General features: G+C 38.8%; 1 protein-coding gene and 2 pseudogenes across 2 annotated transcripts in view; all 3 read right to left on the bottom strand.

Moving 5' to 3' along the window:
- NTN4 (netrin 4) overlaps positions 1-25,610 on the bottom strand; it is a 95,684-nt gene that overhangs the window by 39,938 nt on the left and 30,136 nt on the right. For both annotated transcript variants that reach the window (XM_019641700.1, XM_019641699.1), the window contains exon 3: positions 16,458-16,736. In XM_019641700.1, the coding sequence (XP_019497245.1) occupies positions 16,458-16,736 (279 nt within the window). The remainder of the gene's footprint in view (positions 1-16,457; positions 16,737-25,610) is intronic.
- Positions 12,199-13,586, bottom strand: LOC109382301 (aspartate aminotransferase, mitochondrial-like; annotated as a pseudogene).
- LOC109382300 (receptor of activated protein C kinase 1 pseudogene) lies at positions 13,741-15,864 on the bottom strand (annotated as a pseudogene).

Here is a 25,610-nt window from a genome sequence, read left to right as displayed (position 1 = left end):
TTTACACAGGGTAAGGTAGGTACAATTATCATTGCCATTTCACAAATGAGAAAACCGAAGTTCAAACTGGAAGAACTTGCCTGAGGTCACAGAGGCAATAGGCGGTGGAGCTATTTGAATTCTGGAGTCACCACCTTAACCCCTAAACTATGCTATTATAAGACCCTGGGAAGTAGGATTTTTGAGGGGTCTACTGTGGCCAAGTCTCTTCAGGGTGTTACCTAAATAAAATCGGTGTGTTCCAAACCAATCTGTGCATGAAGAGCTCTTCAGGGCAAAGGCAGGCGTGCACTCAAAGCGAACCGTTTCATTTCATGAGTGTTCTGTTCTTGAGGAGATGATTAGTCCTGTCCCTCTGGGAGAAGCCTGGAAGCCTTGGAGCTGGGTGACTACAGGGAGATTGGCCCTCATGTCTCACACGTGGCATAAGAAGTCCAGGGCATGTAGGGGTAGGTCCCCATTGATTCAGTGTAAAACCTATGTGTGCACTGGCCACTGTGATGCCTCCTAGGGGCACTTCTGGGCCACTGCGAGTGTTAACAAACTCCAGCCAAGAAATTTGAAGGAAGGTGATAACAGGAATGTAAATGAACTCTAATTAGAGATTTGTCCCTTGTAGATAGCACCTCCTTTATGTGATTTTCTCTCCCTATTAGATTCGAGCTGGTAGGGATAGTGATATCATGTAGTGCGCTGGCTTTTACAGTCAGTTTTAATTTCGGTTATGAAGAATGGTGAGAAAACTGTGCATAACCTAATAATTTAGGTCAGTTTTGAAATTGGGATAGCTGGCTTATTTCCATGTTTTCATGTGCAAAATTTTGTATGCCTCAAAACTTCGATTTATATACCTAAATGGCGCTGATCTGGAGTTCAAGGAGTATTCCAAAGCACGCATACACACATACAAAATTCCCAAATACTACCAAATCGGTGTACTCCAAATTATGAGTATTAATTCCAAAATTGCTTGAAGATATGGTCCAGCAGATCTTTGTTTTACAGTATTACAGCTAGAACTAAGAATCAAAATCAAGTTTTGAGGTTTATCCTTTAACATGCACCATGGCCCCTTCTGTGAAAATTAGATTAGTCAAAACCAAACCAAAACAAAGCAAAACAAACACCCCCGCAAACCACCCATCAGCGGAAAGGAAGGCAGAAACTGCTCCAGGGCAGAGAAAAGCATAACTTGGGCCTTTCAAATAAATTGCAAAAAAAATTAAAAATATTGTTAAATAATGTTTTAAAATATTGTTAAATAACCTCACTTAAAAAGCTGAGTGAAAGAAGGTTTTAAAATATTCCTAATAGTTCTACAATGTACTACTGGTTCAACAGTATATTTTTCATTAGTGAACACTTTCAATTGTGGGTTCTTACTTGTAGGTAGGATTCTATTATTATTCAGATTAATGATTTCCTAGAACGAAGCAAGTCTCTCTCTCTCTCTCTCTTTGTGAGCTCAGGGATAGAAACTATTTTTTATTAATAACCATGGGTGTAAGAGGTTCAAATGTAGCATCATTTGGGAAACCACATTATTAGAATATCCTTTCTTTTCATATTTCCCCTAATTAATAAAAAATATTCTCTCTGTAGGGAAAAATTGTGAAAGACTTTGAAATGGCCCTTCCCCCCTCTTACCCCCCCCCAAAAGATGACAGTGTTCTATCATGTTCTGAGCTGTCTCTGCCTTTTATTATCATTGAACTATCTTATAGCTCTCTAAGTTGTAGAAAATTAGTAATAATGCAAATAATTCTTGTCCATAGAAATGCAAATCAATTGCCTGGTAGAATGCAATTGATCATTGCCCTTAATATTGACCTGTTTTACATCTATTTGTAAATATATTTCAGCATTCTTTATTTGCCTATGTATGTGTGGTTCTTTGCATTTTCCCTTGAACCACTTATGTCTTATCAGTTCCTCATTAATTAATGAGGTAAGTTAAATTGTTAACACATGTTTATTTTATATCTGTGTCAGAGTCATGACTTTACTTTTTAAAAATGTATCCTTTAGTCACTGCCATTTCTTATCCTCCACTAAAGATCTTCTATCAAGACTACTTGAAAATGTACTTCTAAAAGTGGAATTTCAACATGCTTTATATAGCTAAATGGATTTTGAATGTCATATATTTTCACAGATAAATTCTACTAGCTTCCTCTTTTCGGTATCATCAGGCACTTTATCTTTCCTCTGGTGACTGTAATAAATATTTCTGCCATAAAAATCCAAATAGCATTGAACTGAACATTGTAATGCCCAGGAGGCTTATGAAGATTACATTTAGATAAGATCATACTATTATGAACTTAGGAAATTTTTTCCTACCTTTATTTCATTGCATAGAACTGTTTATTTGTTCTTTGTTTCCAATGGGTTTTAAGAATTATTTCTGATGACTGGGCTTTTAAAACTGATGTCTATCCAATAGATATATTTATTTGGCTAAATCCTATAAGTTTTCCTAGGTTATATACGTAATGTGATTTCAGATGTACTTATATACAGTGGCAATCAAGTAAGGCACTCTGATTTTAAGGTGTTTTTCTTTCCATATATCTAAGACTCCCTTGCCTTAAAGTATCAAATGAGCTTCCTTTCTCCTCTATAAAAGCCACAATTTCTTCAGCTGCAAGATATAGAACAAGATTGACAAATATCATTGGATTCTTGCTGCAGTTCTTGTCCATAGCCAGACTTTGAGTTTCTTATATAAGAAACTATTGTATCTCAGTATACAGCTAAGTAATCTGAATTTTCTTTCAAACCAAATTGCTACCTGGTCACTGTATTGAATTACTAGGGCACTTACAAATAGTCATTCAATTCACTCCATCTCTGCTCTTCACTTGATCTCAGTTAAGTCTACATAATTTCACTTTATACTTGTCTTTTTATACTTAAACTTTTCTAAGTCACAATGCAAATCAGTGGCAGAACAGGAAAAAAACTCCCAAGCGAGTCTTAAAATATTAGAGGCCCCATCTTAGAACAGTGATGTCATCAGGAGGATTTTTTTCCTTCCCACAAACACCTAAGGTAACTTCTTATGATAAAAATCTCAATGAGGGGGGAAAGGGGAAATTTCTTAGTACCTATTTAATTTAAATAATTTTAGAAATAGCAAAAGTGGAATTAACAATATAGAATTTCTAATATGCTTTTAAAACTATTAACACAACTATGGGGCAAGAACCTGGGAAACTTGAGGGAAGGCAAAAAAGTAGTAGAATTCATTGTGTAAGCAACTTATCTGTCAAGCAGCATTTGGATAGAGAATGAAGGAAGGTTTTGTGCGGTTTTGTCCAATGTCTTTTAGGATTTAGATGGGTTTTTATAATTAGTTGGGGGCCAGGTAAATTCTACTAGAAATGCTGTGGGGGATTATTAAGTACTTCCCCCCCCCCCACACACACACCCATTGACATGCACTTGCTCAGTGTGCTCACATAGCTTCTGGTTATTTTAAAGGAAAATTCCTTGTCACAGACTATTTTGCATTCTCTTAAAAAGTTTTGTGTGGTTTTAAATTCATTCTAGTTCACATTTCCCACTGTTTTCCTTTTTTCTTGACAGCTCTGTTTAACTGTCACTCAGTATTCCACACAGTACAGAGGGTGTTACAAAAGTTGACTCGTCTAAGATAAATGAGCCCCTGATTGTAGTACAAGAAGCCAGTTGCTAGGGCATGTTTTCTTCCATCGTCTTTTGTTGTTGAATTAATTCATTCACATGCTTCTTTTCATATTGAGAAATTTCTTGTTTCTAGGTGAACCCTACAAAACATAGTCTTCATTATTGCGTATGCCCATCTGAAAGATCAAGGTGGAAATACTGATTTATTAAAAACTTATGCTGGTTTGGCAACTCTTAGAATGTGGAGTCATTAACAAACCTGTGATCATCTGTACATGGCCAGAAACCACAGCCAACGCTATTGAAACAATTGGTTTTCTTCAGTACTCATCTATCCAAAGCTATTGCTTTTTAAAACAGTCAGCTTAGTGACTGGGACTTGAAAAGAAATATATTCATACTGTAAATTCTTATAGAACTATTCATGGTTTTTTGTTTTTTAGTTACTGGTTTTTTAAATTGAGGTTATGTTCATATAACATAAAATTCATCATTTTAACCATATTAAACATATAATTCAGTGGTTTTTAGTATATTAAAAAAATGTGCGATTGTTACCACCATCTAATTCTAGAGCATTTTCATTGCCCCCAAAAGAAAACTTGTGCCATTAAGTATTCATTTCCCATTCCTCCCAGAGTTCCAACTCCTGGAAATCACTAATATATTTTGTCTTTATGGATTCACTATTCTGGGCATTTCATATAAAATGACTAATAGGATATGTGGCCTTTTGTGTTTGGGTTCTTTCACTTAGCATAATGCTTAAAAGTTTCATTCATGTTGTAGCATGTACCAGTACTTCATTCCTTTTTGTGGTCAGATAATATTCCATTGTATGGATGTACCACATTTTGTTCATTCATTCAGCAGTTGATGGACATTGGGTTGTTTCCACTATGGGGCTACTATGACTAATGCTGCTATGAACATTCATGTACAAGATTTTGTGTAGACGTAGGTTTTCGGGCCACTTGGGTATATACTGAGGAGTAGCATTGCTGGGGCATATGGTAACTCTAGATGAAACTTTCCAGGAGCTGCCAGGCTGTTTTCCACAGCAGCAGCAACATGTTACACTCCCACCAGCAATGTGTGCAGGTTCCGATTTCTCCACATGCTCATCAATGCTCGCCATTATGCCTTTTTGATTATAGTCATCCTAGTGGATGTGAAGGGGTGTCTCATTGTGGTTTTGATTTGCATTTCCCTAATGACTAAGGATGTCAAGCATCCTTTCATGTGCTTATTGGCCATTAGCATATCTTCTTTAGAGAAATGTCCATTCAAACCTTTGCCCGTTTTTAAATTGGGTTCTTTTCTTAGCATTATGTGGATAAATGTGACATTAAGAGAATACACTTTGGAATTACATATATGGGGTTTTTAATCCCTGCTGTCAATAATCTTAGATAGTTCCTTAATAACAAGATATATTTTCCTGCCTATAAAATAAAGATAATGATACTGACCCCATGTGTATGTTTGAGGATTAAAAGAGAACATGTATGTAGATGGTGACAGAGTCAGTCAAGAACAATCATTATTATTAATGTTATTAACATCATTATCTGAAATGAATCTCTCATTTTAACAATGCCATTGATTAATTTATTCATATGTTGACCCAGGATTTTTTTAACCTATTTTATGTTAGACATTGTGAATGGCCCAGTATTTGCCATTAAAGAATTGGACAGTGTAGCAGATAGGGAAAGTTGAATATGTAAGCAAATAATTCAATACAGTGAGGTACATGTTTTAACTGAGAGAAGTATAGGGGACTCTGGAAGGACAGAGGAATAATTGGGGTTTTGTGTCAAGTCCACTAATAATCTAAATGACAAAATAGCTGTAATTCCTTGCTTTGTATGTTAGTGAAGTTAGATGACAAAGCATAATCCCACAGTCAAGTTTCCTTTTATATTACATTTGAGAATTGAGTTAAATTACAAATGATAATAAGAAGATAAATAGCAACCATCCGTTTTTCCTCTATATCTCTGAGACTATTTCTGTTTACTTTGCTCATTCATTCAGTTTTTTAGATTCCACATATAAGTGAGATCATATGGTATTTGTGTTTCTCTGACTGACTTATTTCACTTAACATGATAGTCTCTAGGTCCAACCATATCGTTGCAAACTAAAAAAAAAGAAGAAGAAGATAAATAGGCTACAACTACCATCTTTAGCCTCTATTCAGCACATGGAAATACTAGGATTCCATGTTCTCTTTAATTTTAATGCCTACCCGGGCCTTATCTGGGAAACCACTGCCCTTTAGGAACTCTGCAAGCTGACCTGGCCAGCTAAGTTATTGGGTTGTCGGAAAAGTCATGACGTATTTTTTCTATGTTTTTCATTGCAAAAATGCGTCATGACTTTTCCGACACCCAATATATCCCCACACATGTACTATTTTATTCCATTAAAATATTGACATTGCTAAGATATAATACAACTGTAGTTCCAATTATAGTAATAAGGCTTAGAATGCCAAGAGTAACAGAACTTGTTTTCCTCACTATTTAAAATGTCTGTGAATTTTCTCTGTGGAGTGGAATAATTATGATGTGTGTGTGTGTGTGTGTCTGTGTGTGTGTGTGTGTGTGTGTGTGTGTGTATTCTAATCTTATGTGTCTGGTCACTAAAAATTTTCCTCGTAAGAGGGAATAAGAACTTAAATTACAGCTTATCTTCTACTGAATTTCATTGTTTTAGGACACATTGAAGTACATTTCCAGCTCTTACAAAATTAGCAAGACACAAATGAAACACTACAGAGATAGTAGACCTGGGGCTGTGAACCACAAGTCAAATGCCTGTCTGTAACCTCGGCTTTTCTCTTTCCATGAAGCTTCCTCCTCACCCCATTATATTAGCAGCTGAATGGGGAGACTAGGCTTTCCGGACCCAGAGCTCTGACTCCAAGCTCCCCACTATCCATAGGATGAACCCAAAAATGCGACACTGAAAAGCAATATTCATAAGAAAATTGGCAAAGTGAGATATCTGAGGAGCACTTTATAGTAAGAAACAAAAGTCAAATTTAACTTGCTTCCCTAATTTATAGAACTAGCAGCTTACGCCTGTTAAAGTCACTTTTGTACCTCTACAATGCCCCAATTTTGACCTAAATATACATGCGTTTTGCATTCTGCAAAGCATGTTCATGAAAAGTTGAATGTACAAATATTATATTTGGAGAATCAACCTTACTTTCCTATTGGCTTATAGTTTACTTTCAGAGATGTCAGCTCTGACACCAACATTTTAGCTTTCAGGCATGTTTATCCTTTAACCTCTCTGTGAAACAGTTAAAGGCCTATACATAAATATTTAAATGTCCTTGGGGAACTATTAAAAGGAACCCCACATGGAATTCTTTCATGAGTGCAAAAATTATATTGTGATGCCTCTAGATCTGTTTTCTTATCATCGAATAAAAAGAGTAGTCTCAGGCAACTTTTGCCATTAAAAGAGAGCACATCTTCCTGTCTAGAGAGAGAATAAGGCCAAATCCATTGGAAGTTTTATAGTCAAAACACTAATAACATAAGTTATTGAACGTATTTTACTGGTTTGCCCTTCTACTAGGAAGCACAAGGTAGTAAATGAAGTATAACAACATTCTATTCACCTTCTACGGTGTCTGTAGTTACTCATTGCCAAGGGACTACTGGCAAATTATACCGTACTAACACAGGAACACTGAAATAAGAAAGTTAAGACTTTGAAATGGATTGAGAACAGTCTCACGCTAACAGTATCAAGTTGGCAGGCTTTATAGTTTGTTAATATTAGGAATCCAACATTGCGCCCCCTTTCATAGTCGGATTACCCATTCCTCCAGATCTGATGTATCAAAATGAAATAACTGAGATTGCTGCTGCCTTTCATCCGCAGTGAAGATTACTTAAGGCTAGATATGGAAATAACGGATTGCAGATCAAGAAATCCCCCTTCCTAATGAAACCAAAAATACCCATCACAGGTGATACGTAACCCCCAAAAGATAGTCACTTCTAAATTATTTACTTTGTAGATTATCCAAATTTATCGCTTTGGCTCTTTTTTTTTTTCTCTTTGAGCCATTTCGCTAGTTAGTGAGTGGAAGAGAAGAATTAATGTTAATTTCCGGTTCCATATTAAAATGTAGATGACTTGGATAGATGATCTCTCCCCATAAAAAGAACCGTTTTCATAAGAGTTTTGTTCTTGGTAGCCTGTTGGTGGTGTAGGTGGGGTACAGTAGAAGGATTCTGAGTGAGTAATTGCTCTATCACGGTGGCTTCAAGCAAGTAAATTAATCTCTCTGTATCTGTTTCTCTTATCTGCATAATTGAAATAAAAATACTTACCTTCCAGAGTTGTAGTAAGGATCAAGTGAAACGATGCATGGGAAAGGGCTTCATGAAATCTAAAAGGGCGAACCTTTAGCAGTGGGAATAGTCTTTGCTCTCTCGTGTCCTCACTTCCCTCCTCACTCAGTTTAGATTCGACGGTCCATCATGATAATCGCTCCCTTGAGCCCATCCTCATCTCCCTTGCCCCTCCTGTCCTTTATCCTTTCTTTTTTCTCTGTCCTTGGCATAATGTCAACCCTGCTCAGATCCAAATCTTTAACAGTACAACAATAGCAAAAAGAGAATGGGCTTCAGTGTCTGACAGGTGAATTTAAACTGTGGCTCTACCCTTTCTTAAGTTTTGGGAAGTCAGTTAACATTTCCACGCCTCACTTCCTCATCTACGAAAGAAAATGATGATGATGTATCATCCAGGTGTTGTGAAGATGAAATTCAATAACATTTGTAGCATGACAGCACAGACCTGGTACTCAGTAAGCACTCAATAAGTGCTAACTATTAATACTAGCGTTTATAATCCATGATTTTTTTTTCTCTGCTGAGACGACCGAGAACTAATTTACAGGTGTTCATTTCCAAACATGAATGCATATTGTGCAATATAAAAATATTTTAAAATTCTGATTTAATGTTCTCATTTAATAACTTGATTGATTGTTTTTAAGCCCTCTGTTCTTTTCTTTAATACCTTAACCATTTAAGAGCTTTCTCATTATTACTTTTGGCTTATTCACAGCACAGTAAAGAAGATAAAAACTATGGTCTTAAAATCTTTTCTGAATTTACAAAACATGATATATAAGATGTGTAAAAATAAATACATGAATCAATTTGTTCAGGTTCAGGTGAGAAAAACTTCTGTAATGAAACTAAGAATGATTCTAAAATCTGCTTCACACAGCTCGGTAGCTAAGTAACATTTTCCTCAAACCCCACTATATGGTTTCACAGGTCTCAATGCTTACTCTTAGATTTCAACACATCAGTCAAAATATTGATATTCTTTTATAATGAGTTTCTGATTACAAAAGGGTAACAACCACCTTGACAGGTTGTAACTCAAGACATTTAAACAATTCTCCATCATATTCTAAGGCTTCTGTGTTATCCAATGGATATTTTACTAAACCAATGAAAATTTCCATGTTCCTACTTATTACCATCCCTCAGCCAACAGCTGTAAAACCACCAGCTGCTAAGAAAAAGAGAACTAAATCCGTCCTCTCCAGCTGCAAAGAAAAAAGCTTAAGATCTCCTCTTCCCATAATCTCTGGGATCCCAGCAGGCTGGAGTCAAAGTACAGTCTTCCTTGCCACAAAACCCCTAGCCCTGTAAAAACGTCAAACAGCACGTAAGCTCGGATTGATTTTTGACATTATAGGGGAAGAAGAGTGGGAACGGTAGGGGAAGTGGTTGAGATAATGCAATGTAACAACGGCAATAACAGTAAGCAGTGCCTATCATATACTGGGCATCGGCTGTCATGTTTTTTAATCCTCACGATAACTATATAAGATTGATACTCTCCTCATTTCCTTAGGAAACTGAGGTTCAGTGACACTAACAGTACATGGTGTGTTGAGTCAAATCCTGGTCTATTTGACACCATTGTTAGGGTATCCGATCACCATACTGTTCTGCCTCCCAGTAAAATGAACAGATGAGGAAAAACTGAACTGGTGAAAGATAAATGCAACAGATGTGGGAAGAAGGGGAAACACGAAAAAGGTGGCTACTACTTTAAAAGACACAGGAGGAGTGTTTTCAGGTAAATGAAGTAGCCGGCTTACATCCCACTTTGTACCATTTCCTACTTCCTTCTCCCAAAGATAGAAAGTGACCCTAAAATCTTACATAGTTTAAGAAACAAAGTATCATTTCCATTAACTTTCTTAGTTCTCTATCATCAGCCATCAAAAATCCTCACCCATATAATCAGATTTTATTAATTAATTCATCCTCACAACAATATTAGCTGTAGCTGTCTATAAAGCAGCAGCTTTCAAACTTCAGCAAGCACTGTAATCACCTGGAGGGCTTCTTAAACACAGATTCCTGGGCTCCATTACTAGAGGTGCTGACTCAGTAGGTATCGGGTGGGGCCTGAGAATTCCTGATGCCTAATTCCCAGGTAATGTTGACGCTGCTGGTTCAGGGACCAGACACCCTTTGATAATGACTGCTATAAACCATGCTAAAGAAAGTTGGATTTATACACACATACCTAGGACAAGCTGATGAGTAAAGTAAATGGCATTTCTTAAGAGGCTACCTACCATTCTGCAGGCATGATTTACAAATCCAGCTACTTATTTCTGTGTACCGATATAATGCATGGTGTCCACAGATACACAGATGTGGAAGGACAACGGACCTTACAGCCATGCTGTTCATGAGGCAAAAGACTATGCTTTTAATGTGCAATTCGGTCAGCTAAGCAATCATAGGAATAAGAACATCACATTCAAAAGAGACAACCATACCCAAATTTTATACCAGCTCTTTATGATCCAGAAAAAAATATATGTATAAAAATAAAATGTACATAAGCTTAGGGATGGAAAAATCTGAAACCAGAACCATTCATATTTCCAACCATAAGCCTCTGCTGGTCCAATTGCTTATACCTTTTGTTTGTTTGTTTGTTTGTTTTGTTTTAAGAATAGAGATAGCAAGTATTCTCAGGGAACTGGCTCCCTGGAAGCCAACATCGCCTTGGTCACATAGCCTGTTCTTTACCTGTACCTGTCTCTAGCTCCAGGTTCGACTTGGTCACGCACGCCTGCTTTCAGCACATGCTGTCGTTACAGCACTAGGGGCTACGACCACTGCTGCAGAAGTTGAAATCTATATGAAAGCTGGGGAGCAGGAAGGCACAAAACTAGCATTATTTTAAAAGGAAATTGCTTCCAATTTCAAAGCAGCCCAAGACTAGTAAGGAAATGAGGTTTCTATCCCATAGGGTCTTCTAAATGGACACCTCTCATTCTAACATCCTTTTGAAATGGAAAAACACTTAACTATATAATCCCCTTTACTTGGTTATCCAGCTTCTCTTTATAGGTTGATAGTTTTCGCTCTCTCTCTTTTTTTTTTTTTGGAGGCAGTGTGGTTCTACAGTAACTTTATTGTAACTGAGAAACCAGGCTGCAATAAGTCTACATGATTAGAGCAGATGGTGGTTATTTTTCCAAGAGGTGAAGCCTGGGTCCAGCTGGCAGCACACAAAGCTTAAAACCAAAGCCCAGAATAACCCCTTTCCTGGTTCTACCCTGCATCGCCTGACTCACGATGTGAGATGAGTGACTGCACAACAGCACTGAACGAAAGTACGAGGTCCAACTGGGCAGAGGCAACAACTCAACAGGAAACAATCACTGAAGAGGATGCTAAAATAAAATGCAATTGCCTACACTCTGCTCCTCTTTGCTGAGAAAGGCAAGGGTACGGGCTGAACAGTAAACTATATTCTTTAGTTTTCGAATAAGTAAATCCTGAGAGGATGGGGCTGACATTCCATCAAGTAGTAGAACAGGATGAAAACCTAGGCTAGTTCTAAACCTTTTTGCCTAAGGAAAAGTGACAATGGAGGAGAGCAGAACATGAAAATGCCTGCAATTACTAAAAAGGAGGGCCTTCTAGGTGGCTCTGTAGCACAATGGATAGCGCATTGGACTTCTAAAAAGGAGGGCCTTCTTTCTTTTTTTTCTCAAATGAGACAGGAAACGGCATCTTGTATTTTCCTTGCTGCAGTGGCAGCAGATTCGCTGGTTTTCATAAAACACAACTTCTGTAATATGGTCTATTGATAAGACTGTTCAATCACAAGAGAACAAACAGGTTAACTGTTAATGTTAGAACTAGGCCTTCTCACAAATCTTTTAGTCTGGGCTATTTCTCACGCTGGATCCCCTAAGGAACCCCCAAAACACTATAAGGTGCCGCAGTTAAAGCTCCTATAATATTGTAGTGGCATGATTGGCAGGTTTGGGGGCGGGGCATTATTTTCTTGCACATATAAACTCTTTTGGAAAAGCTGGAGATACGAGGCTGGGAAAAAGTTTGATTTAGAGTCAAAAAGTTCCAGACACCAGCCATGGATGCCTCTGCCTCATTTCACAGTATGTTCTTTTCTGAGAAATACATTCAGTCATTGTGGTTGAAAGAAATGCTCTGCCTACCACTGTCCGCTCTCCCTCAACCTCTGTGTGAATCTCACAACAACACAGACTGAAGACAGGAAGGCTGTCTCTGTTCCCTCCCACCAGGGAAACCACTTGGCATCCTGGTAAATGGCATGGGCAAGGTAGCCCAGTTGTCCTGGGCAATCTCTGCCACAGAGAGGTGGCCAACCTTTGTCACATAGATGGAGAACTCCATCTTGGTCAGCTGCTCCATCTGTTCAGGCGTTAGCCACTGGGGTCAGGGATGTGCTGCCAATTGTGGGAGGAGCCCTCCTTCCTGAGGATGGAGACCAGCTGAGTCTGCATGCTAATGATTAGTTTGGCCATGACTTTAACTTCTTGCAGCCATTGTTTTTGAAAATGTGAGCTGGTCAGAAAGGTGGAGGAGGGTTGGAACACACTGGACGGATCAAGATCTTCAGCTGTGACTCCACTCTTGTGGCTGCATCAGCATCTTTGCAGACCGCAGTGAAGGCTCCCACAAGCTCGCTGTATAAGCCCATGTTCTTGGCATAGAATTGGCAGAGACAAACGTTAGTGCCCTTTTTGATGAAGTGGCGCATGGCCCAGGCATCCTGTTTACCATCACCACAGGCAAAGCCTGGGTAGGTCATGTCAAAAAACGCAGAGAGAGTCTTTCTCCTCACTGCCGTTGCTATTTCCTTCCACTACTCGAGAAGAGGGTCCACTCCCATGAGACTGAAGGCGCAGGCGTGCAGAACACTTTGCTCTGGCATTTTTGCAATGCTCTTCTTAGCATCTGTGAAGTCAAAGCCACAAGTCTTGGGGTCATAGTGTAGATTACCATGTAGCTGCATGCCAGTGTCCCTGGAGATGGGTATGTGATTTCCCAGGATGGTTTGGGCAGAGACATCAAGACCGAACTTAAAATCTTTGCAGATAACGGGCTCTGATCCTGAAGGCTCCAGTTCCAGAAATGACCTTCATGTATATGCGTAGTGACATACCGGCCACTTTTCAGCACTTTTGCTGTTCTCATCCAACGCTAGTTCTACAAACGCCTTGCAAAATTCAGCTATCTCAGCAATAGACATGTATTCTTTGTCCAGATTTTTTTGCAGCGATCTGGGCCTCTGCTTCAGACACTAGGAAACGTATGTATAAGACTTTCCATTATCATCCCAGCAGGCACTGCCTCCCAGACTCATCTTTTTGCGGTCGGCGTCTCTCTTATAGGGCTTCTGTGACTCGTAGGATGGGATGTGGCGCTCCCATCTCCACATGGGCCCACCAGGAGATGGCTGTGGCAGAGGCCGAGGCAGCTTCCTGGGTGGAAGGCGTCAGTGACCCCAGGCAGGACGTAGCTGGAGCAGAGCAGATCCCCAGTGGGCAGCAGGCCAGCAGTCATGGACACGGGCATGGGCTCATGGTTGACAGTTTTCTCGCTGGCAGAAGATTGTCTAGAATAGTATTTTAAGACTTTTGTAAGTCTCTGGTAACTTGGCGTGATTGTCTCTTGTTGAATTTAGCTGGATTAACAGAATTAATTTTCTCTATCAGTCAGAAAGCCAGTTTTAATTTCTAAAGCTCTGGCATATATTTATAGTGGGTGCTGATGGCACCTGCCATACCTGTACCAGGTTGTTCGTGTAGCCAGCAAACAGAGTCTGGCCACCAGAAGAACCAGGCCAGAGAGGTGCCCTGGGGTGGCCCTGCCTTGCTGCTGGGACTGATAACTTCTTGTTTCAGTTCATCTACAACGAGCTTGCCCTTCAAGTCCCAGATCTTGATGCTAGGGCCAATGGCAGCACAGCGCCAGTGGTGGTTGGGGCTGAAGCATAGGGTGTTGATGACATCCCCACCATCTAGCATACAAAGGTGCTCGCCTTTGCTGAGGTCTCACAGCATGGCCTGGCAGTCCTTGCTTCCGGAAGCATAGAGGGATCCCTCTGGAGAGACATTCGCAGGGTTCAGGTAGCCTGTGGCTGTGGTGGCTCGTCGTCATCTTGCAGTTTGGGCAGGTTCCACACCTTGCCCAGCTTGTACCAGCCACAGGAGATGATGATGGGACTGCTGCTGTTGGGTGAGAAGCAGACGCGAGGCACCCACTCTGAGTGGCTCTCATCCTGGACAGTGTATTTGCATACACCCACAGGATATAACAGAAACGCCTAGACTTTTCTCTTCAGACTTAGAGAGTGCTGCTAACTCTTTGAAAGTTAACATTCAGAAGACTTTTAAAAAAGAGAGAAACTGTTTCTTTTAAATGCATGCTCATGAATGTTTTATGAGGCTCCTGAGAACTCCAGTAATTTAGTTTGGTTGATCAGAGCCATTCAGGCTGTCTCACAGGTCATTCACCCCACAGATATGGCCTACTCTGGGCCATGTCTTAGGGACCTGCTTGTGTCTGTCCTTTTGCTCAGGACTCTACCCTGAAGCAATCCCCTCAGGCTTGGATTATAGGAGACAGTTGAGGAAAGAAAAGGCCAGAATGTTAGTCAATTTGGATTGCTATGACAAAAAAAAAATAGACCAGGTGGCTTATAAACAACAGAAATTTATATCTTACAGTTCTGGAGGCTGGAATTCTAAGATCAGGGTACCAACATGGTCAGGTTCTGGCGAGGCTGTCTGTCAGGTTACAGACTGCCAACTTCTCATTGTGTTCTCACATGGCAGAAAAAGAGCTAGCTAGTAATCTGGCCTCTTATAAGGACACTAATCCCATTCATGAGAACTCCATTCTCATGACCTAATTACCTCCCAGAGGCCCCATCTCCACATACCATCACACTGATTTTAGGGGTTCAATGTATGAATTTAGGGGAACACAAACATTCAGTCCATTGTAACCTGTAGGATCTCCTTTCACTAATTCACGTAAATATAATGGCAGAAATTTACTAGCACTCTACCTCACACAAACTACAGTCCAGTAGGTTGACATGTCTCTAGAATATCTGAGTTATTTTCTACTTGAATCATACCTGAGCTCAATTAACTTAGAGAAAACAAATTGTTCCATCCTTCATCCGAAGCAATATTCGTTCAAAGATCCATTAGTGGTCTAGAGACTAGCAGGTGTTTGTTGAATGAATGCTGCACTTTCTTCAACTTGGGAGCCCCAGCTTCCTTTCTAGAAGTACCAGCATTGTTTCTATCTTTGTTACTCTCTGGCAGCTGTCCTAGTTGTTGTAGTTACCCCGTTGCTGCCTGTACCCCAGCGACTCAGCCCAGACAGTACTAGCTGTCTTGTGGGCTAACTGGCTCCGGGTCCCGCCAGGCCCTATCCTACATCAGGGCTGACAGAAAGAAGAGAAATGGAGACGTCTACCCTTTAGGATACCAGGGCGCCTTTGAATTTTTGATTTTCTTGTTTTGTTTTGCTTTGATCATAAATATCAAAGCAAAATACAAAATTAAAGAATTAGAGTGCCCTCCTCCTTGCCATCTCCTTGTCTATCCCCCATTATAGATGCATCCCAACAAGGGACTTGCTGTCTGAGCCACTTTGTTATCTTTTTTGGAACAAGGTGAGGTGAGAACACACAATGACAGTAATTTTCCATCATCTCCCTATTCCTACACTGCTATCATTCCATCAAATGCCTACTGAAGACCTACCGCTGGCTCAGGTAATGTACCAGGTCCTGAGGATACAAAGACGACACATTCTCTGTCCTCAGGGAGTTCATGGTCTCCTGGGAGATGCAGACAAGTAACAGTTCAGAAGAAAGCACAAGGAGATGTGTGGACCTAGAGGAAAGAAAGCCTAACTCTGTCTTAGGGCGAGAGGGGGTCAGGCCACTCTTCACAGAGGAGAATTACTATTCATTCTGTTGGCTGGACAGCAAAAGATACCAGGCATTAAATTGAGGATGTTATTTTTTTTACTTTAAAATCTACTCAACAATAGTCCCCATTTATTGTCAAAGCTGGCTTCTGGGTGATAATGCCATTAACATGATTATGCCAACCTCTCCTACTGCTCATCTTACACTTCATATCTGAAGGTCATGGTACTAAAAACTGGCATGGATGTTTTCCAAGGAATCTTGTTATCATGCTTGACTATTTATAATTCTAAAATTGACGATTAAAAAACAAGTTCATAGGCACTTTCTAGGATGGGAGTGGAGTCAGAGGAGTGACTCAGCAGAGGAAGACACAAGAAGCACCTTGCACCTTGCAAACGTAGACCAACTCCAAGGGCGCTTAGACTACCAGTGCGCAAAGCAGAAGGCAACTTATGATTTGTTTTTCATTGGTGGGGATTTGTTTTACATACCACGTGGAATGCTCCTGGGGCCTTGACTGGTCTGAAGCCATCCACAGGTGCACATTGATCAGCATGGCCATTACAGAAGCAGCTGCCTTTGACAATGAAATCATAGATTGCATAGTGTGTAAAATGTTGAGGCTTTGTGTTCAGGTCATTTCTCTGACAGGGACAAGACTGTCGTTTTAGCAGCTGGACACGAAGGTTGGTGATCTTCAGCTGCTCCTGTACTTTGGCACTGTAAGGGTTCTCCACATCATACGGTGGTGACAAAGCTCTGAAAATAACCTGTAAAGGCAAAGAACACACCATCAATATACAGAACAGTGTGCATACCTCGAGTTGTTTGTCCCATGTGGTCCTGGTTTGATTTATACCTTGTATCTGTATGTAACAAGATCTCAAGAGGTTTTTTGGCCTTGATCACACCTGGGAAAGAGCTGCCCTGTTATGCAAAGGAACAGATGTGCTGTCTGTTTGGATGCAGAACTATAAATTGAGTAACCAGCAGAGAACTGACTGTGAAGGTGAAGGCAGTCAGGCAACGATCTCGGGGGAAGAGCAACCTGGGCAGAAGGAACAGCAAGGCTTATTCAATCTTGGCTTATTCAAAGAGGAACAAGGCCAGTGTGACTTGAGAAGGGGGGACAAGGGGACAGTGTTTGGAGAGGAGGACAGAGCCAGTGCACGACAGGCCATGAATGCAGCCCTTTGAAAGGCCATACTAGGGCTATTGGGGGAATGAAGGCCATAGTAGGGTAATGGGGGAAATAAAACAGAACCTAGGTGGGGTGCTGCAAAATTCTCTCAGGAACCTGTTACTTGAGGAAGTAGAGGTTGGCGGAAGAGGAAACCACTGCCAGTAGAAACCAAGGAATATAAGACAGGAATTCCAAAACACATTATAACATGAAACTATTATAAGGAGGCCAAAACTAAGTTATACCTTTATGCAAATTTTAAAAACCCAACAGAACAAAACCTCAGGCAAGCTTGTTAATTTGTATAATAAGAGGCACAAAGCCCCCCTGAAAAATTAAGTATTTCTTGGCTTTTTAAAAATGTGTTAAAACTCCATACACACACACACACACACACACACAGTTTTTCTTTTTAATTGAAGTATAGTGGACATACACAGAAATATTTTGAAAACCAAATACAATTGACCCTAGAACAATGAGGGGGTTAGAGGCATTGAACCCCCCCTCCCCCCCCTCCATGCAGTTAAAAATCCAAATGTAACTTTTGACTCTCTCCACATTGAACTACTAATAGCCTACTACTGTTGACTGGAACCCTGCCCAATAACATAAACAGTCAATTAACACATATTTTTGTATGTATTAGGTACTATATTCTTACCATAAAGTAAGCTAGAGAAGAGAAAATGCTATTAAGCAAATCATAAAGAAAAAGAAATACATTTACAGTATTTATTGAAAAAAATCCATGTATAAGTGGACCCCACACAGTCCAAACTCCTGCTGTTCATCAACTATATTATGAAAGTAAAGTAATTATGAAAATGTAGGCTTTAGATAAACTCACATTTAGAGAGAATGCATCTAAAAGTAACTTTCCAGAAAACATTTCTTCAAGGAATACTTTGGATATGGAAGTTCCATTTTAAAAACCAATTTTACACCAAGAATATGAAAAGGCAAGAATCAACTGTAGGATCACATCTCCAGGTCTACTGGTACAGAGCTCTCCTCAATGAAATATAACTTTGGGGGAGGGGGTGATAATTCAATGGGCACTTGGCTTCCCACAGTCACTTTCGATCCAGCAGCCAGAGTGCTTCTCTATAAATAGAAGTTGGATCATGTCACTCCCTTGCTTAAATCCATCCCCACCCAAAGACCTCCCATTTCTCTCAATAAAATACAATGTCCTTATAATAGCCCTGCCTTAGTTTTGTTTTTAGTGCTTATTACTGCCTGACACATTAGATTTGTAGTTGTTTAATGATTCACTGTCGTCCCAGTCTGGAATATAAACTTTTAGAGAGGAGTCACCAATGTGTCCCAGGACAGTGCCTGGCACTGTCAATATACTTTTGGTAAATTAATTAAGTATAATATTGTTCTTGGCATTCAAGTAATAGGTGAGAATTGCAAAAAACTTAACTTTCTTTTATACAGTCCTAAACAGATTCATATACTGAATTCATGTTATAGTACCAGAAGGTGAGAGGTGAGACTTTGTATTATAACAACAGCTATAAATAACTACATCATTAACCAGCATCTACATTTCTAGCTATTTTTGAACTTGCAAAACTTAGAAGTTGCATCTTAAACTCAAACAATATTCTGCCCCATTTATTCACATGTAAAGTGGTGAAAAGCAATATATTATGGAATGAAATGTTCCAGCAAATAATATGCCACCTATTTGAAAGTCAATATAGGAGTAATGTTTTCTTCCCTTTAACAATAGCTTAAATCAGAACACAATTTTATATTTTGAATCATTTTTTTAAAAAATTGACTCCATTGTACACTTTATATAGGATTTGTTTTCAATATGACACCCCAAACACTGGCATTCTGATAGACATTTATGAGGTATACTTGCTCTAAATAAGATGAATGATGTGACTGCCTCCTAGCTTATCAACCACAGTAATGCAAGGACATGGAAAGGGTAACAATGATAACTAAACAAGTATTCTACTGAAAAGTCTACGGCATACATCTGTCTCGGTGTTGTTGCCCACCCTTCCTTTTCCTGAGCATTGGTGGCAACTGTCTGCTCTCTCTCTGTCCCTGTCCCATATTCACCCTTGACATTTACTCTGGTCCCTCTTACTCCCTTCCCTTCACCCACCTCCCCCCTGAGAACTGTGCACAGGCAAGGCTAGAGGAAGATCTGTCAAGGTTTGTAGGAAGCTAGAAGCTCTTTCGCTTCCTGAACCCAGACTGTGGAAGCTGAATGGCAGCTCTGTGCTTGGTGTGCATGACACCACAGTTGGCACGCTGATATCAGCAGGGAAGGGACATCATGACCCCTGAGGCTGCATGCTGGAAAGGAGACGGCAGAGTGCCACAGACACAAAAGTGAACGGGAATTCAAACCATGAAATCTTTTTTCCAGAAAGGAGACGCCTTAATCTGATACCCTGGGAAATGGATCTACCCTGCATCAGGAAACAAAAGCGTGTGCCAATCCAGATGCTTCAAACTTCTGGCAGGTCGCCCTTTGGGTTCCACCCAGTTTTTCTTCAAACACCCCCAGAAGAAGCCTGTATGGCACTACTGAACTGAACTAAGAAAAAGCGTGGAAGCGCTCCATGGAATGCCAGCCTCTTCTATTTTTGTGCCCATCAGGAACAGGATGTGTGTAGGGGCCCATCACTGTTCCTCTGTCTGTGATTGCTTCTGAAGATACACTCCCAACCAGACATAGTTAAAGAGCCAGAGGGGGACTAGGATCAGACCTACTTTGATGTTTCTAGCTTGTTAGTGCTTGGCCAGGACTTCATGATCTTATTATTTAAGAAATTTGATTATGGTTTAGTGATGAACACTATGCTTATTACAGAAAACTCTGTCACTCGACACTGTATAAGACAGTAACAATTTACAATGAGATCCGCCCCAAAGACAACCAGCAAGACCACCTCAACATTTTTCCATCTGAACTTCTGTATGTAGACACATGGAATATAATGTAAACAGCTTTCTTTTAACGTAACACTACTTTGTGAATATTTTTCCTAGTCAATAAAAATAACTCTACATCAGTGGTTCTCAAAGTGTGGCCTCTCAGACCAACAGCGCCCATATCAACCTGGGAACTTGTTAGAAATGTAAATTCTTCTACCCTATAGCACACTGTCTGAATCAGAAACCCTGGAGGTGGGGTGTTTCAACAAGCCTTCTATGTGATTGTGATGCCCAATAAAGTTTGAGAAACACTGCTACATAATTTAAAAACACACTTAGAATTCCCTTGTGTGGCGATGACATAATTTATTTAGCCAGGGTGCTATTCTTGGGCATCTCAGTTGTTTCCAACTTCTCAGTATAACCAACAACAATAGGCAATCTTGTAGCTAAAATGTGGAAGTGTATCAGGTCGTCGGGGAAGTCATGACGTATTTTTCTATGTTTTTCAATGCAAAAATGCATCATGCCTTTCCCGACAACCCAATATAATATTCTGAATATAGATGTCCAAATGTGAAATCAATGAGTTAAAGGAAATGCGTAATTGTAAAACATAGCTGGGCTTCTAAATGAATTATGGACTCTTTCCTAACTAATCTTCGGAATCTTCAGATTTCTCTGGTCTGGCCTCACTTCTCTAAGACTGGAATCCCTCCAATTCTGCCTAAAGATCTGGATTCTTGGCTTAGGTTCTGCCATTGCTTATGCCCTAGTATATAACAAAGAGATCCTTGAAAAGCTCTGAACAAGTTAGAATCACCTGTATGGTCTGTCTTTTCTAGAATACTTACAAAAACCCTCAATAATATGGAAGATTAGTAAAAATAGCATTCTATGTGTCTTATACTCTGAGATGAAAATTTCAATAGAATAGTAATACAGTGTGAACAGATTAAGAATATTAGCTACATCATAGTCAAAGAATTCTTTCAGTATCAAACTCATACATTACATATTGCTCCATACCTAAAATAGTGTTGCCTATGTTGGTGAATCATCATAATACAAGAAACTTAGTTATTACATTAAAAAAAAATTCTTTTTAGCTGCTAGCTTGAGAAATATTTCAGGTCCAAGTCGTTACCCAACTTACGGGCTCCGTTGACACTTGTTCTTTCCATGATAGCACTTTTACAGTAGTACAGTTATTGCCTGTTTCCTCGTCTGTACCTCCCATGAGACTGCTCAGTGGGCAGGGGTCTTGTTTGGTTAACAGCTGTGTCCTCCTGCATGTCCCACAGTCTCTGGCATACTATGGCATTTCAAAATTATGTTGTATGAATAAATGAATGAACTATTTCTCCAAATAGCATTTTTTAAAAGGAGAAGCCAAATATAGAATAGGGTTTAGAAGAATAAAGAAAGCAAGATGTTGAGAATCATATAATTTCACTGATATGTGGGATATAAAACTGAAAGCGACAAAGGAACAAGACAAACAAATACAGAAAAAACTCATAGACATAGACAATAGTTTAGTGGTTACCAGAGGGTAAGGGAGGAAGAGGGTGGTAGATGAGGGTAAACAGAATCAAATATATGGTGATGGAAGGAGAACTGACTCTGGGTGGTGAACACACAATGTGATATATAGATGATGCATTACAGAATTGTACAATTGAAACCTATGTAACTTTACTAATCATTGTCATCTCAATAAACTTTAATTAAAAAAAAAAGCAAGATGTTCTTACCATAAGTTCTGCACTCTTGATGGCAAGTATGTGAACACACACATATGTATAAATACCTATGTAAAAATACATAATTTCAAATGACTTTGTTGATTCTTTCTCTTCAGTAGCACACAAGAGCTTTCATATTCTTAAGAAAACAGGTCAGGCAGGCATGAGCAAGCACCCAAACACATACAAATATTAGATATTTTCTATGGTTTCTGGCCTAGTTTTCTTATCTATGAAAAATTAAAGTTTCGGTATCATAACTGCAGTTGTTCTTTAATGGTTTTTGAAATCCTAGACGTCTTCATCTCAAAAAAGGCAGCTTTGGTTGCAGTGGTTGTCTCTATGTTTTCTATTTCATTTTTGCTTTTATCTTTATTATTTACTTTCTTCTGTTTATTTTGGGTTTAATATTTCTCTTCTTTTATTAGTTTTTTAAAATGGAATCATAGATCATTGATTTGAAACCTTTTCCCACCTAAGTACTTCTTTAGTTGCATCCTAAAAATTTTGATAAATTGTGTTTTCATTTTTAATTCAGCTCAAAACAATTTCTAATCTCTCTTTTGATTTCTTTCTTGACCCAGAAGTTATTCAAAAGTGTATTATTTAATTTCAAAATATTTGGGAATTTCCCATATACCTTCCTGTTATTGATTTCTAATGAAATTCCTTTGTGGTCAGAGAACATAGTTTGTATGATTTGAATGCTTTTACCTTTATTAGTACTACTTTTATGGGCCACTATATGGACTACATTGATAAATGTTCCTGTTTGTAGAGTGTTATATAAATGTTAATTAGGTCAAGTTGGTTGAAAATGTTATTCAAATCTTCTGTATCTTTATTGATTTTCTCTATTTGTTCTATCAACTATAGACAGAAAGATACTGAAATCTCCAACTGCAATGATCAACTTATCTATTTCTTCTTGCAATTTTTGCTTCATGTATTTTGAAGTTATTAGATACATGAACATTTAGGATTGTTATATCCTCTTGATAAACTGGCTCTTTTGTCAGTATGAAATGTTCCTCTTAATCCCTGGTAATATTCTTTGATTTGAAATCTACTTTGTCTGATAATAATATAGCCAGAATCAAAAACTTTCTTTTGATTAGTGTTAGCATGGCTTACCTTTGCCAATTCTTTTATTTTAACTTGGTTGTGTCTTTATATTTAAAGTGGATTTCTTATAGGGAACATACTTGTGTCTTTTAAAAGATTTTATCTAAACTGATATCTATGCCTTTAATTTGAATGTTTAGACCTTTTACATTTAATGTGATTGTTGATATGGTTGTGTTTAAATCTACCATCTTGCTTTTGTTTATATTCTATTCCCCGTCATTTCCTGTCTTCTGTTGGATTGAATATTTTAGAGTCCATTTTATCTCCTTTTCTGTTTATTAGCTATAACTACTTAAAAAAATAATGGTTGCTTTAGGGTTTATCATACATATATATCTTTAACTTAACACAGTCTATCTTTAAGTAATATTTACCTGTTCACATATAGTATAAAAAACTTACAGCAGTATACTCCCATGTCCTCTAATCAACCTTTAGGCTACTATTGCCATACATTTGACTTCTACATATATTATAAACTCCACAACATATTATTAATATTTTTGCTCTGAAGTCAATTATCTTTTAAAGAGATTTTTAAAAAAGAAAAAAACTATTTACATGCCTCCTTTTTGATAATCTTCATGCTTTTGTATGGGTCCAGATATCAATCTGGTATCATTTTTCTTCTGTGGCTAAGAAAGTCTTCATTTCATCTTCATTTTTGAAAGATATTTTTTCTGGATATAGAATTCTAGGTTGACAATATTTTGTCTATCAGTACTTTCAGAATTCTGCCCCACTGTCTTCTAGCTTGCATTGTTTCTGTAAAAAAGGTGTCATTTTTATATTTGTTCTTCTGTACAGAATGTGTTACTTTTTTCCCCTCTGGCTGCTTTTAAGCCTTTCTCTATATTATTGGCTGTTAAATGATCTGATTATGATGTGCCTGGGGATAGTTTTCTTCTTGTTTCTTGTGTTCAAAGTTTATTGTATTTCTTGGATCTGTAGAGTTATAGTTATAATCAAGTTTAGAAAAATTTCAGCCATTATTTCTTAATTTTCTTTCTGTTTCATTTTTCTCACTTCTCTCCTTCATGGATTCCAACTACACATACATTAGATTCCTTGAAGTTATTCTTCAGCTCACTCACTGATTTATTTAAATAAATGATTTATTTATCTATTTATTTATTTTTCTCTTTTTTCCCCTGTGTTTCATATTGGATCATTTCTATTGCTAGTATTGAACTTCACAAATCTTCTCTTCTGTCGTATCTAATCTACTACTCCTATTCAATGTAGTTTTCATCTCAGACATTGTATTTTTCAACAATGGAAGTTCAATTTGGATTTTTGTCATACTTTTCATGCTTTGCTTAATATGGTCAAACTTCCCTCTACATTCTTGAACATGAGAAACATAGTTATAATAACTGTTTTAATGTCCTCAACTACTAATTCTATCATTTGTGTCATTTTTGGATCTATTTCTATTGATTTATTTTTCTACTCATTACAGATTGTATTTTCCTGCTTTTTACATGGCTTGCTTGGCTGCAAGACATTGTGAATTTTACCTTGTTGAGTGCTGGATATTTTTGTATTCTTGAGCTTTTTTCTGAAATGCTGTTAAGTTACTTGGAAATAGCTTGATCCTTTTGAAGCTTTGCTTTTAAGTTTTACTAGGTAGGACCAATGCATCCTTTAGGGCTACTTTGGCCCTTCTACTGAGGCAATACACTTCTACTTGCTCTATTAATTCACTACAAAGTTGAATTATAAGGTTTTACAGTTTGGCTGCTTATTCCTGGTCCTAAATGACCTCTGAAGGTTTGCTCCCTTTGTCCTTCAGGGTGGTTCTTTCCATGGCCTCAGGTAGTTTTCTTACATGCAAGCATTGTTCAGTCTTCAGCTAAAGACCTGAGGGGGACCATCTGTAGATCTCTGGAAGCCTCTCCTGGTGTAGCTCTCTTTGCTCTGGTACTATTCCCTGCAAACCCTAGCCACCTTGGCCTTCCTAGACTCTCAGATCCTTAATTCAGGAAATCCATTAGGTTCCTCCTTGGTTCCTACTCCCTGCACCCCATCCTGTAAACTCTAAGAAATAAACTGAGGCAACCACAGGGCTCACCTCATTTGCTTCTGGTTTCTCAGGGATCACTGTCCTCTGCTACCTGATGTCCAGTACCTGAAAACAATTGTTTCATATATTTTGTCCAGTTTTTTAGTTGTTTCAGGCATCAGTGTTAGTCTGGTTCTTGTTATTGCATCTTGGCTGAGAGCTGAAATCTAGAAAACCAAGGCAGCTTAACTTTTACGAGATACAATTCATAAAACTGTAACTGGACTAAGCCCTTATTTTTGTATAGAAATATAATAGAAATGATATATTGGAAGTTTTATAATAAAGCTAGAAGTGGGTTACATTTAGTAGATAAAAAGACTTAAAGGGCCAGCCGAGTGGCACGTTACGAGGTGGCTTAGGATGCCAGCTCTGAGCAGCAGGGCCCCGGTTTGGGTCCCACATTAGGGCCAGTGACGCTGCGACCTCTACTGCTAAGATGGTGAACAACAGCTCGACCTGGAGCTGGGCTGCTGTGAGTTGCCGGCGACGGCGTGGGCTGCAGTGGAGCTGCAGTGGGCTGCCTAAGCTACGGTGAGTGGCCGGCAGCTGGTGCCAAGAGTCACTGTGAGCAGCTGTCCAGTGGCTGGAGACCGATCTGCCTCAC

Source organism: Hipposideros armiger, unplaced genomic scaffold (assembly GCF_001890085.2).
Source record: "Hipposideros armiger isolate ML-2016 unplaced genomic scaffold, ASM189008v1 scaffold_63, whole genome shotgun sequence".
In the NCBI taxonomy this organism is placed as follows: domain Eukaryota; kingdom Metazoa; phylum Chordata; class Mammalia; order Chiroptera; family Hipposideridae; genus Hipposideros; species Hipposideros armiger.
The sequence above is the reverse complement of the archived record's forward strand: the minus strand, read 5'-3'. Positions and strand labels throughout refer to the sequence as shown.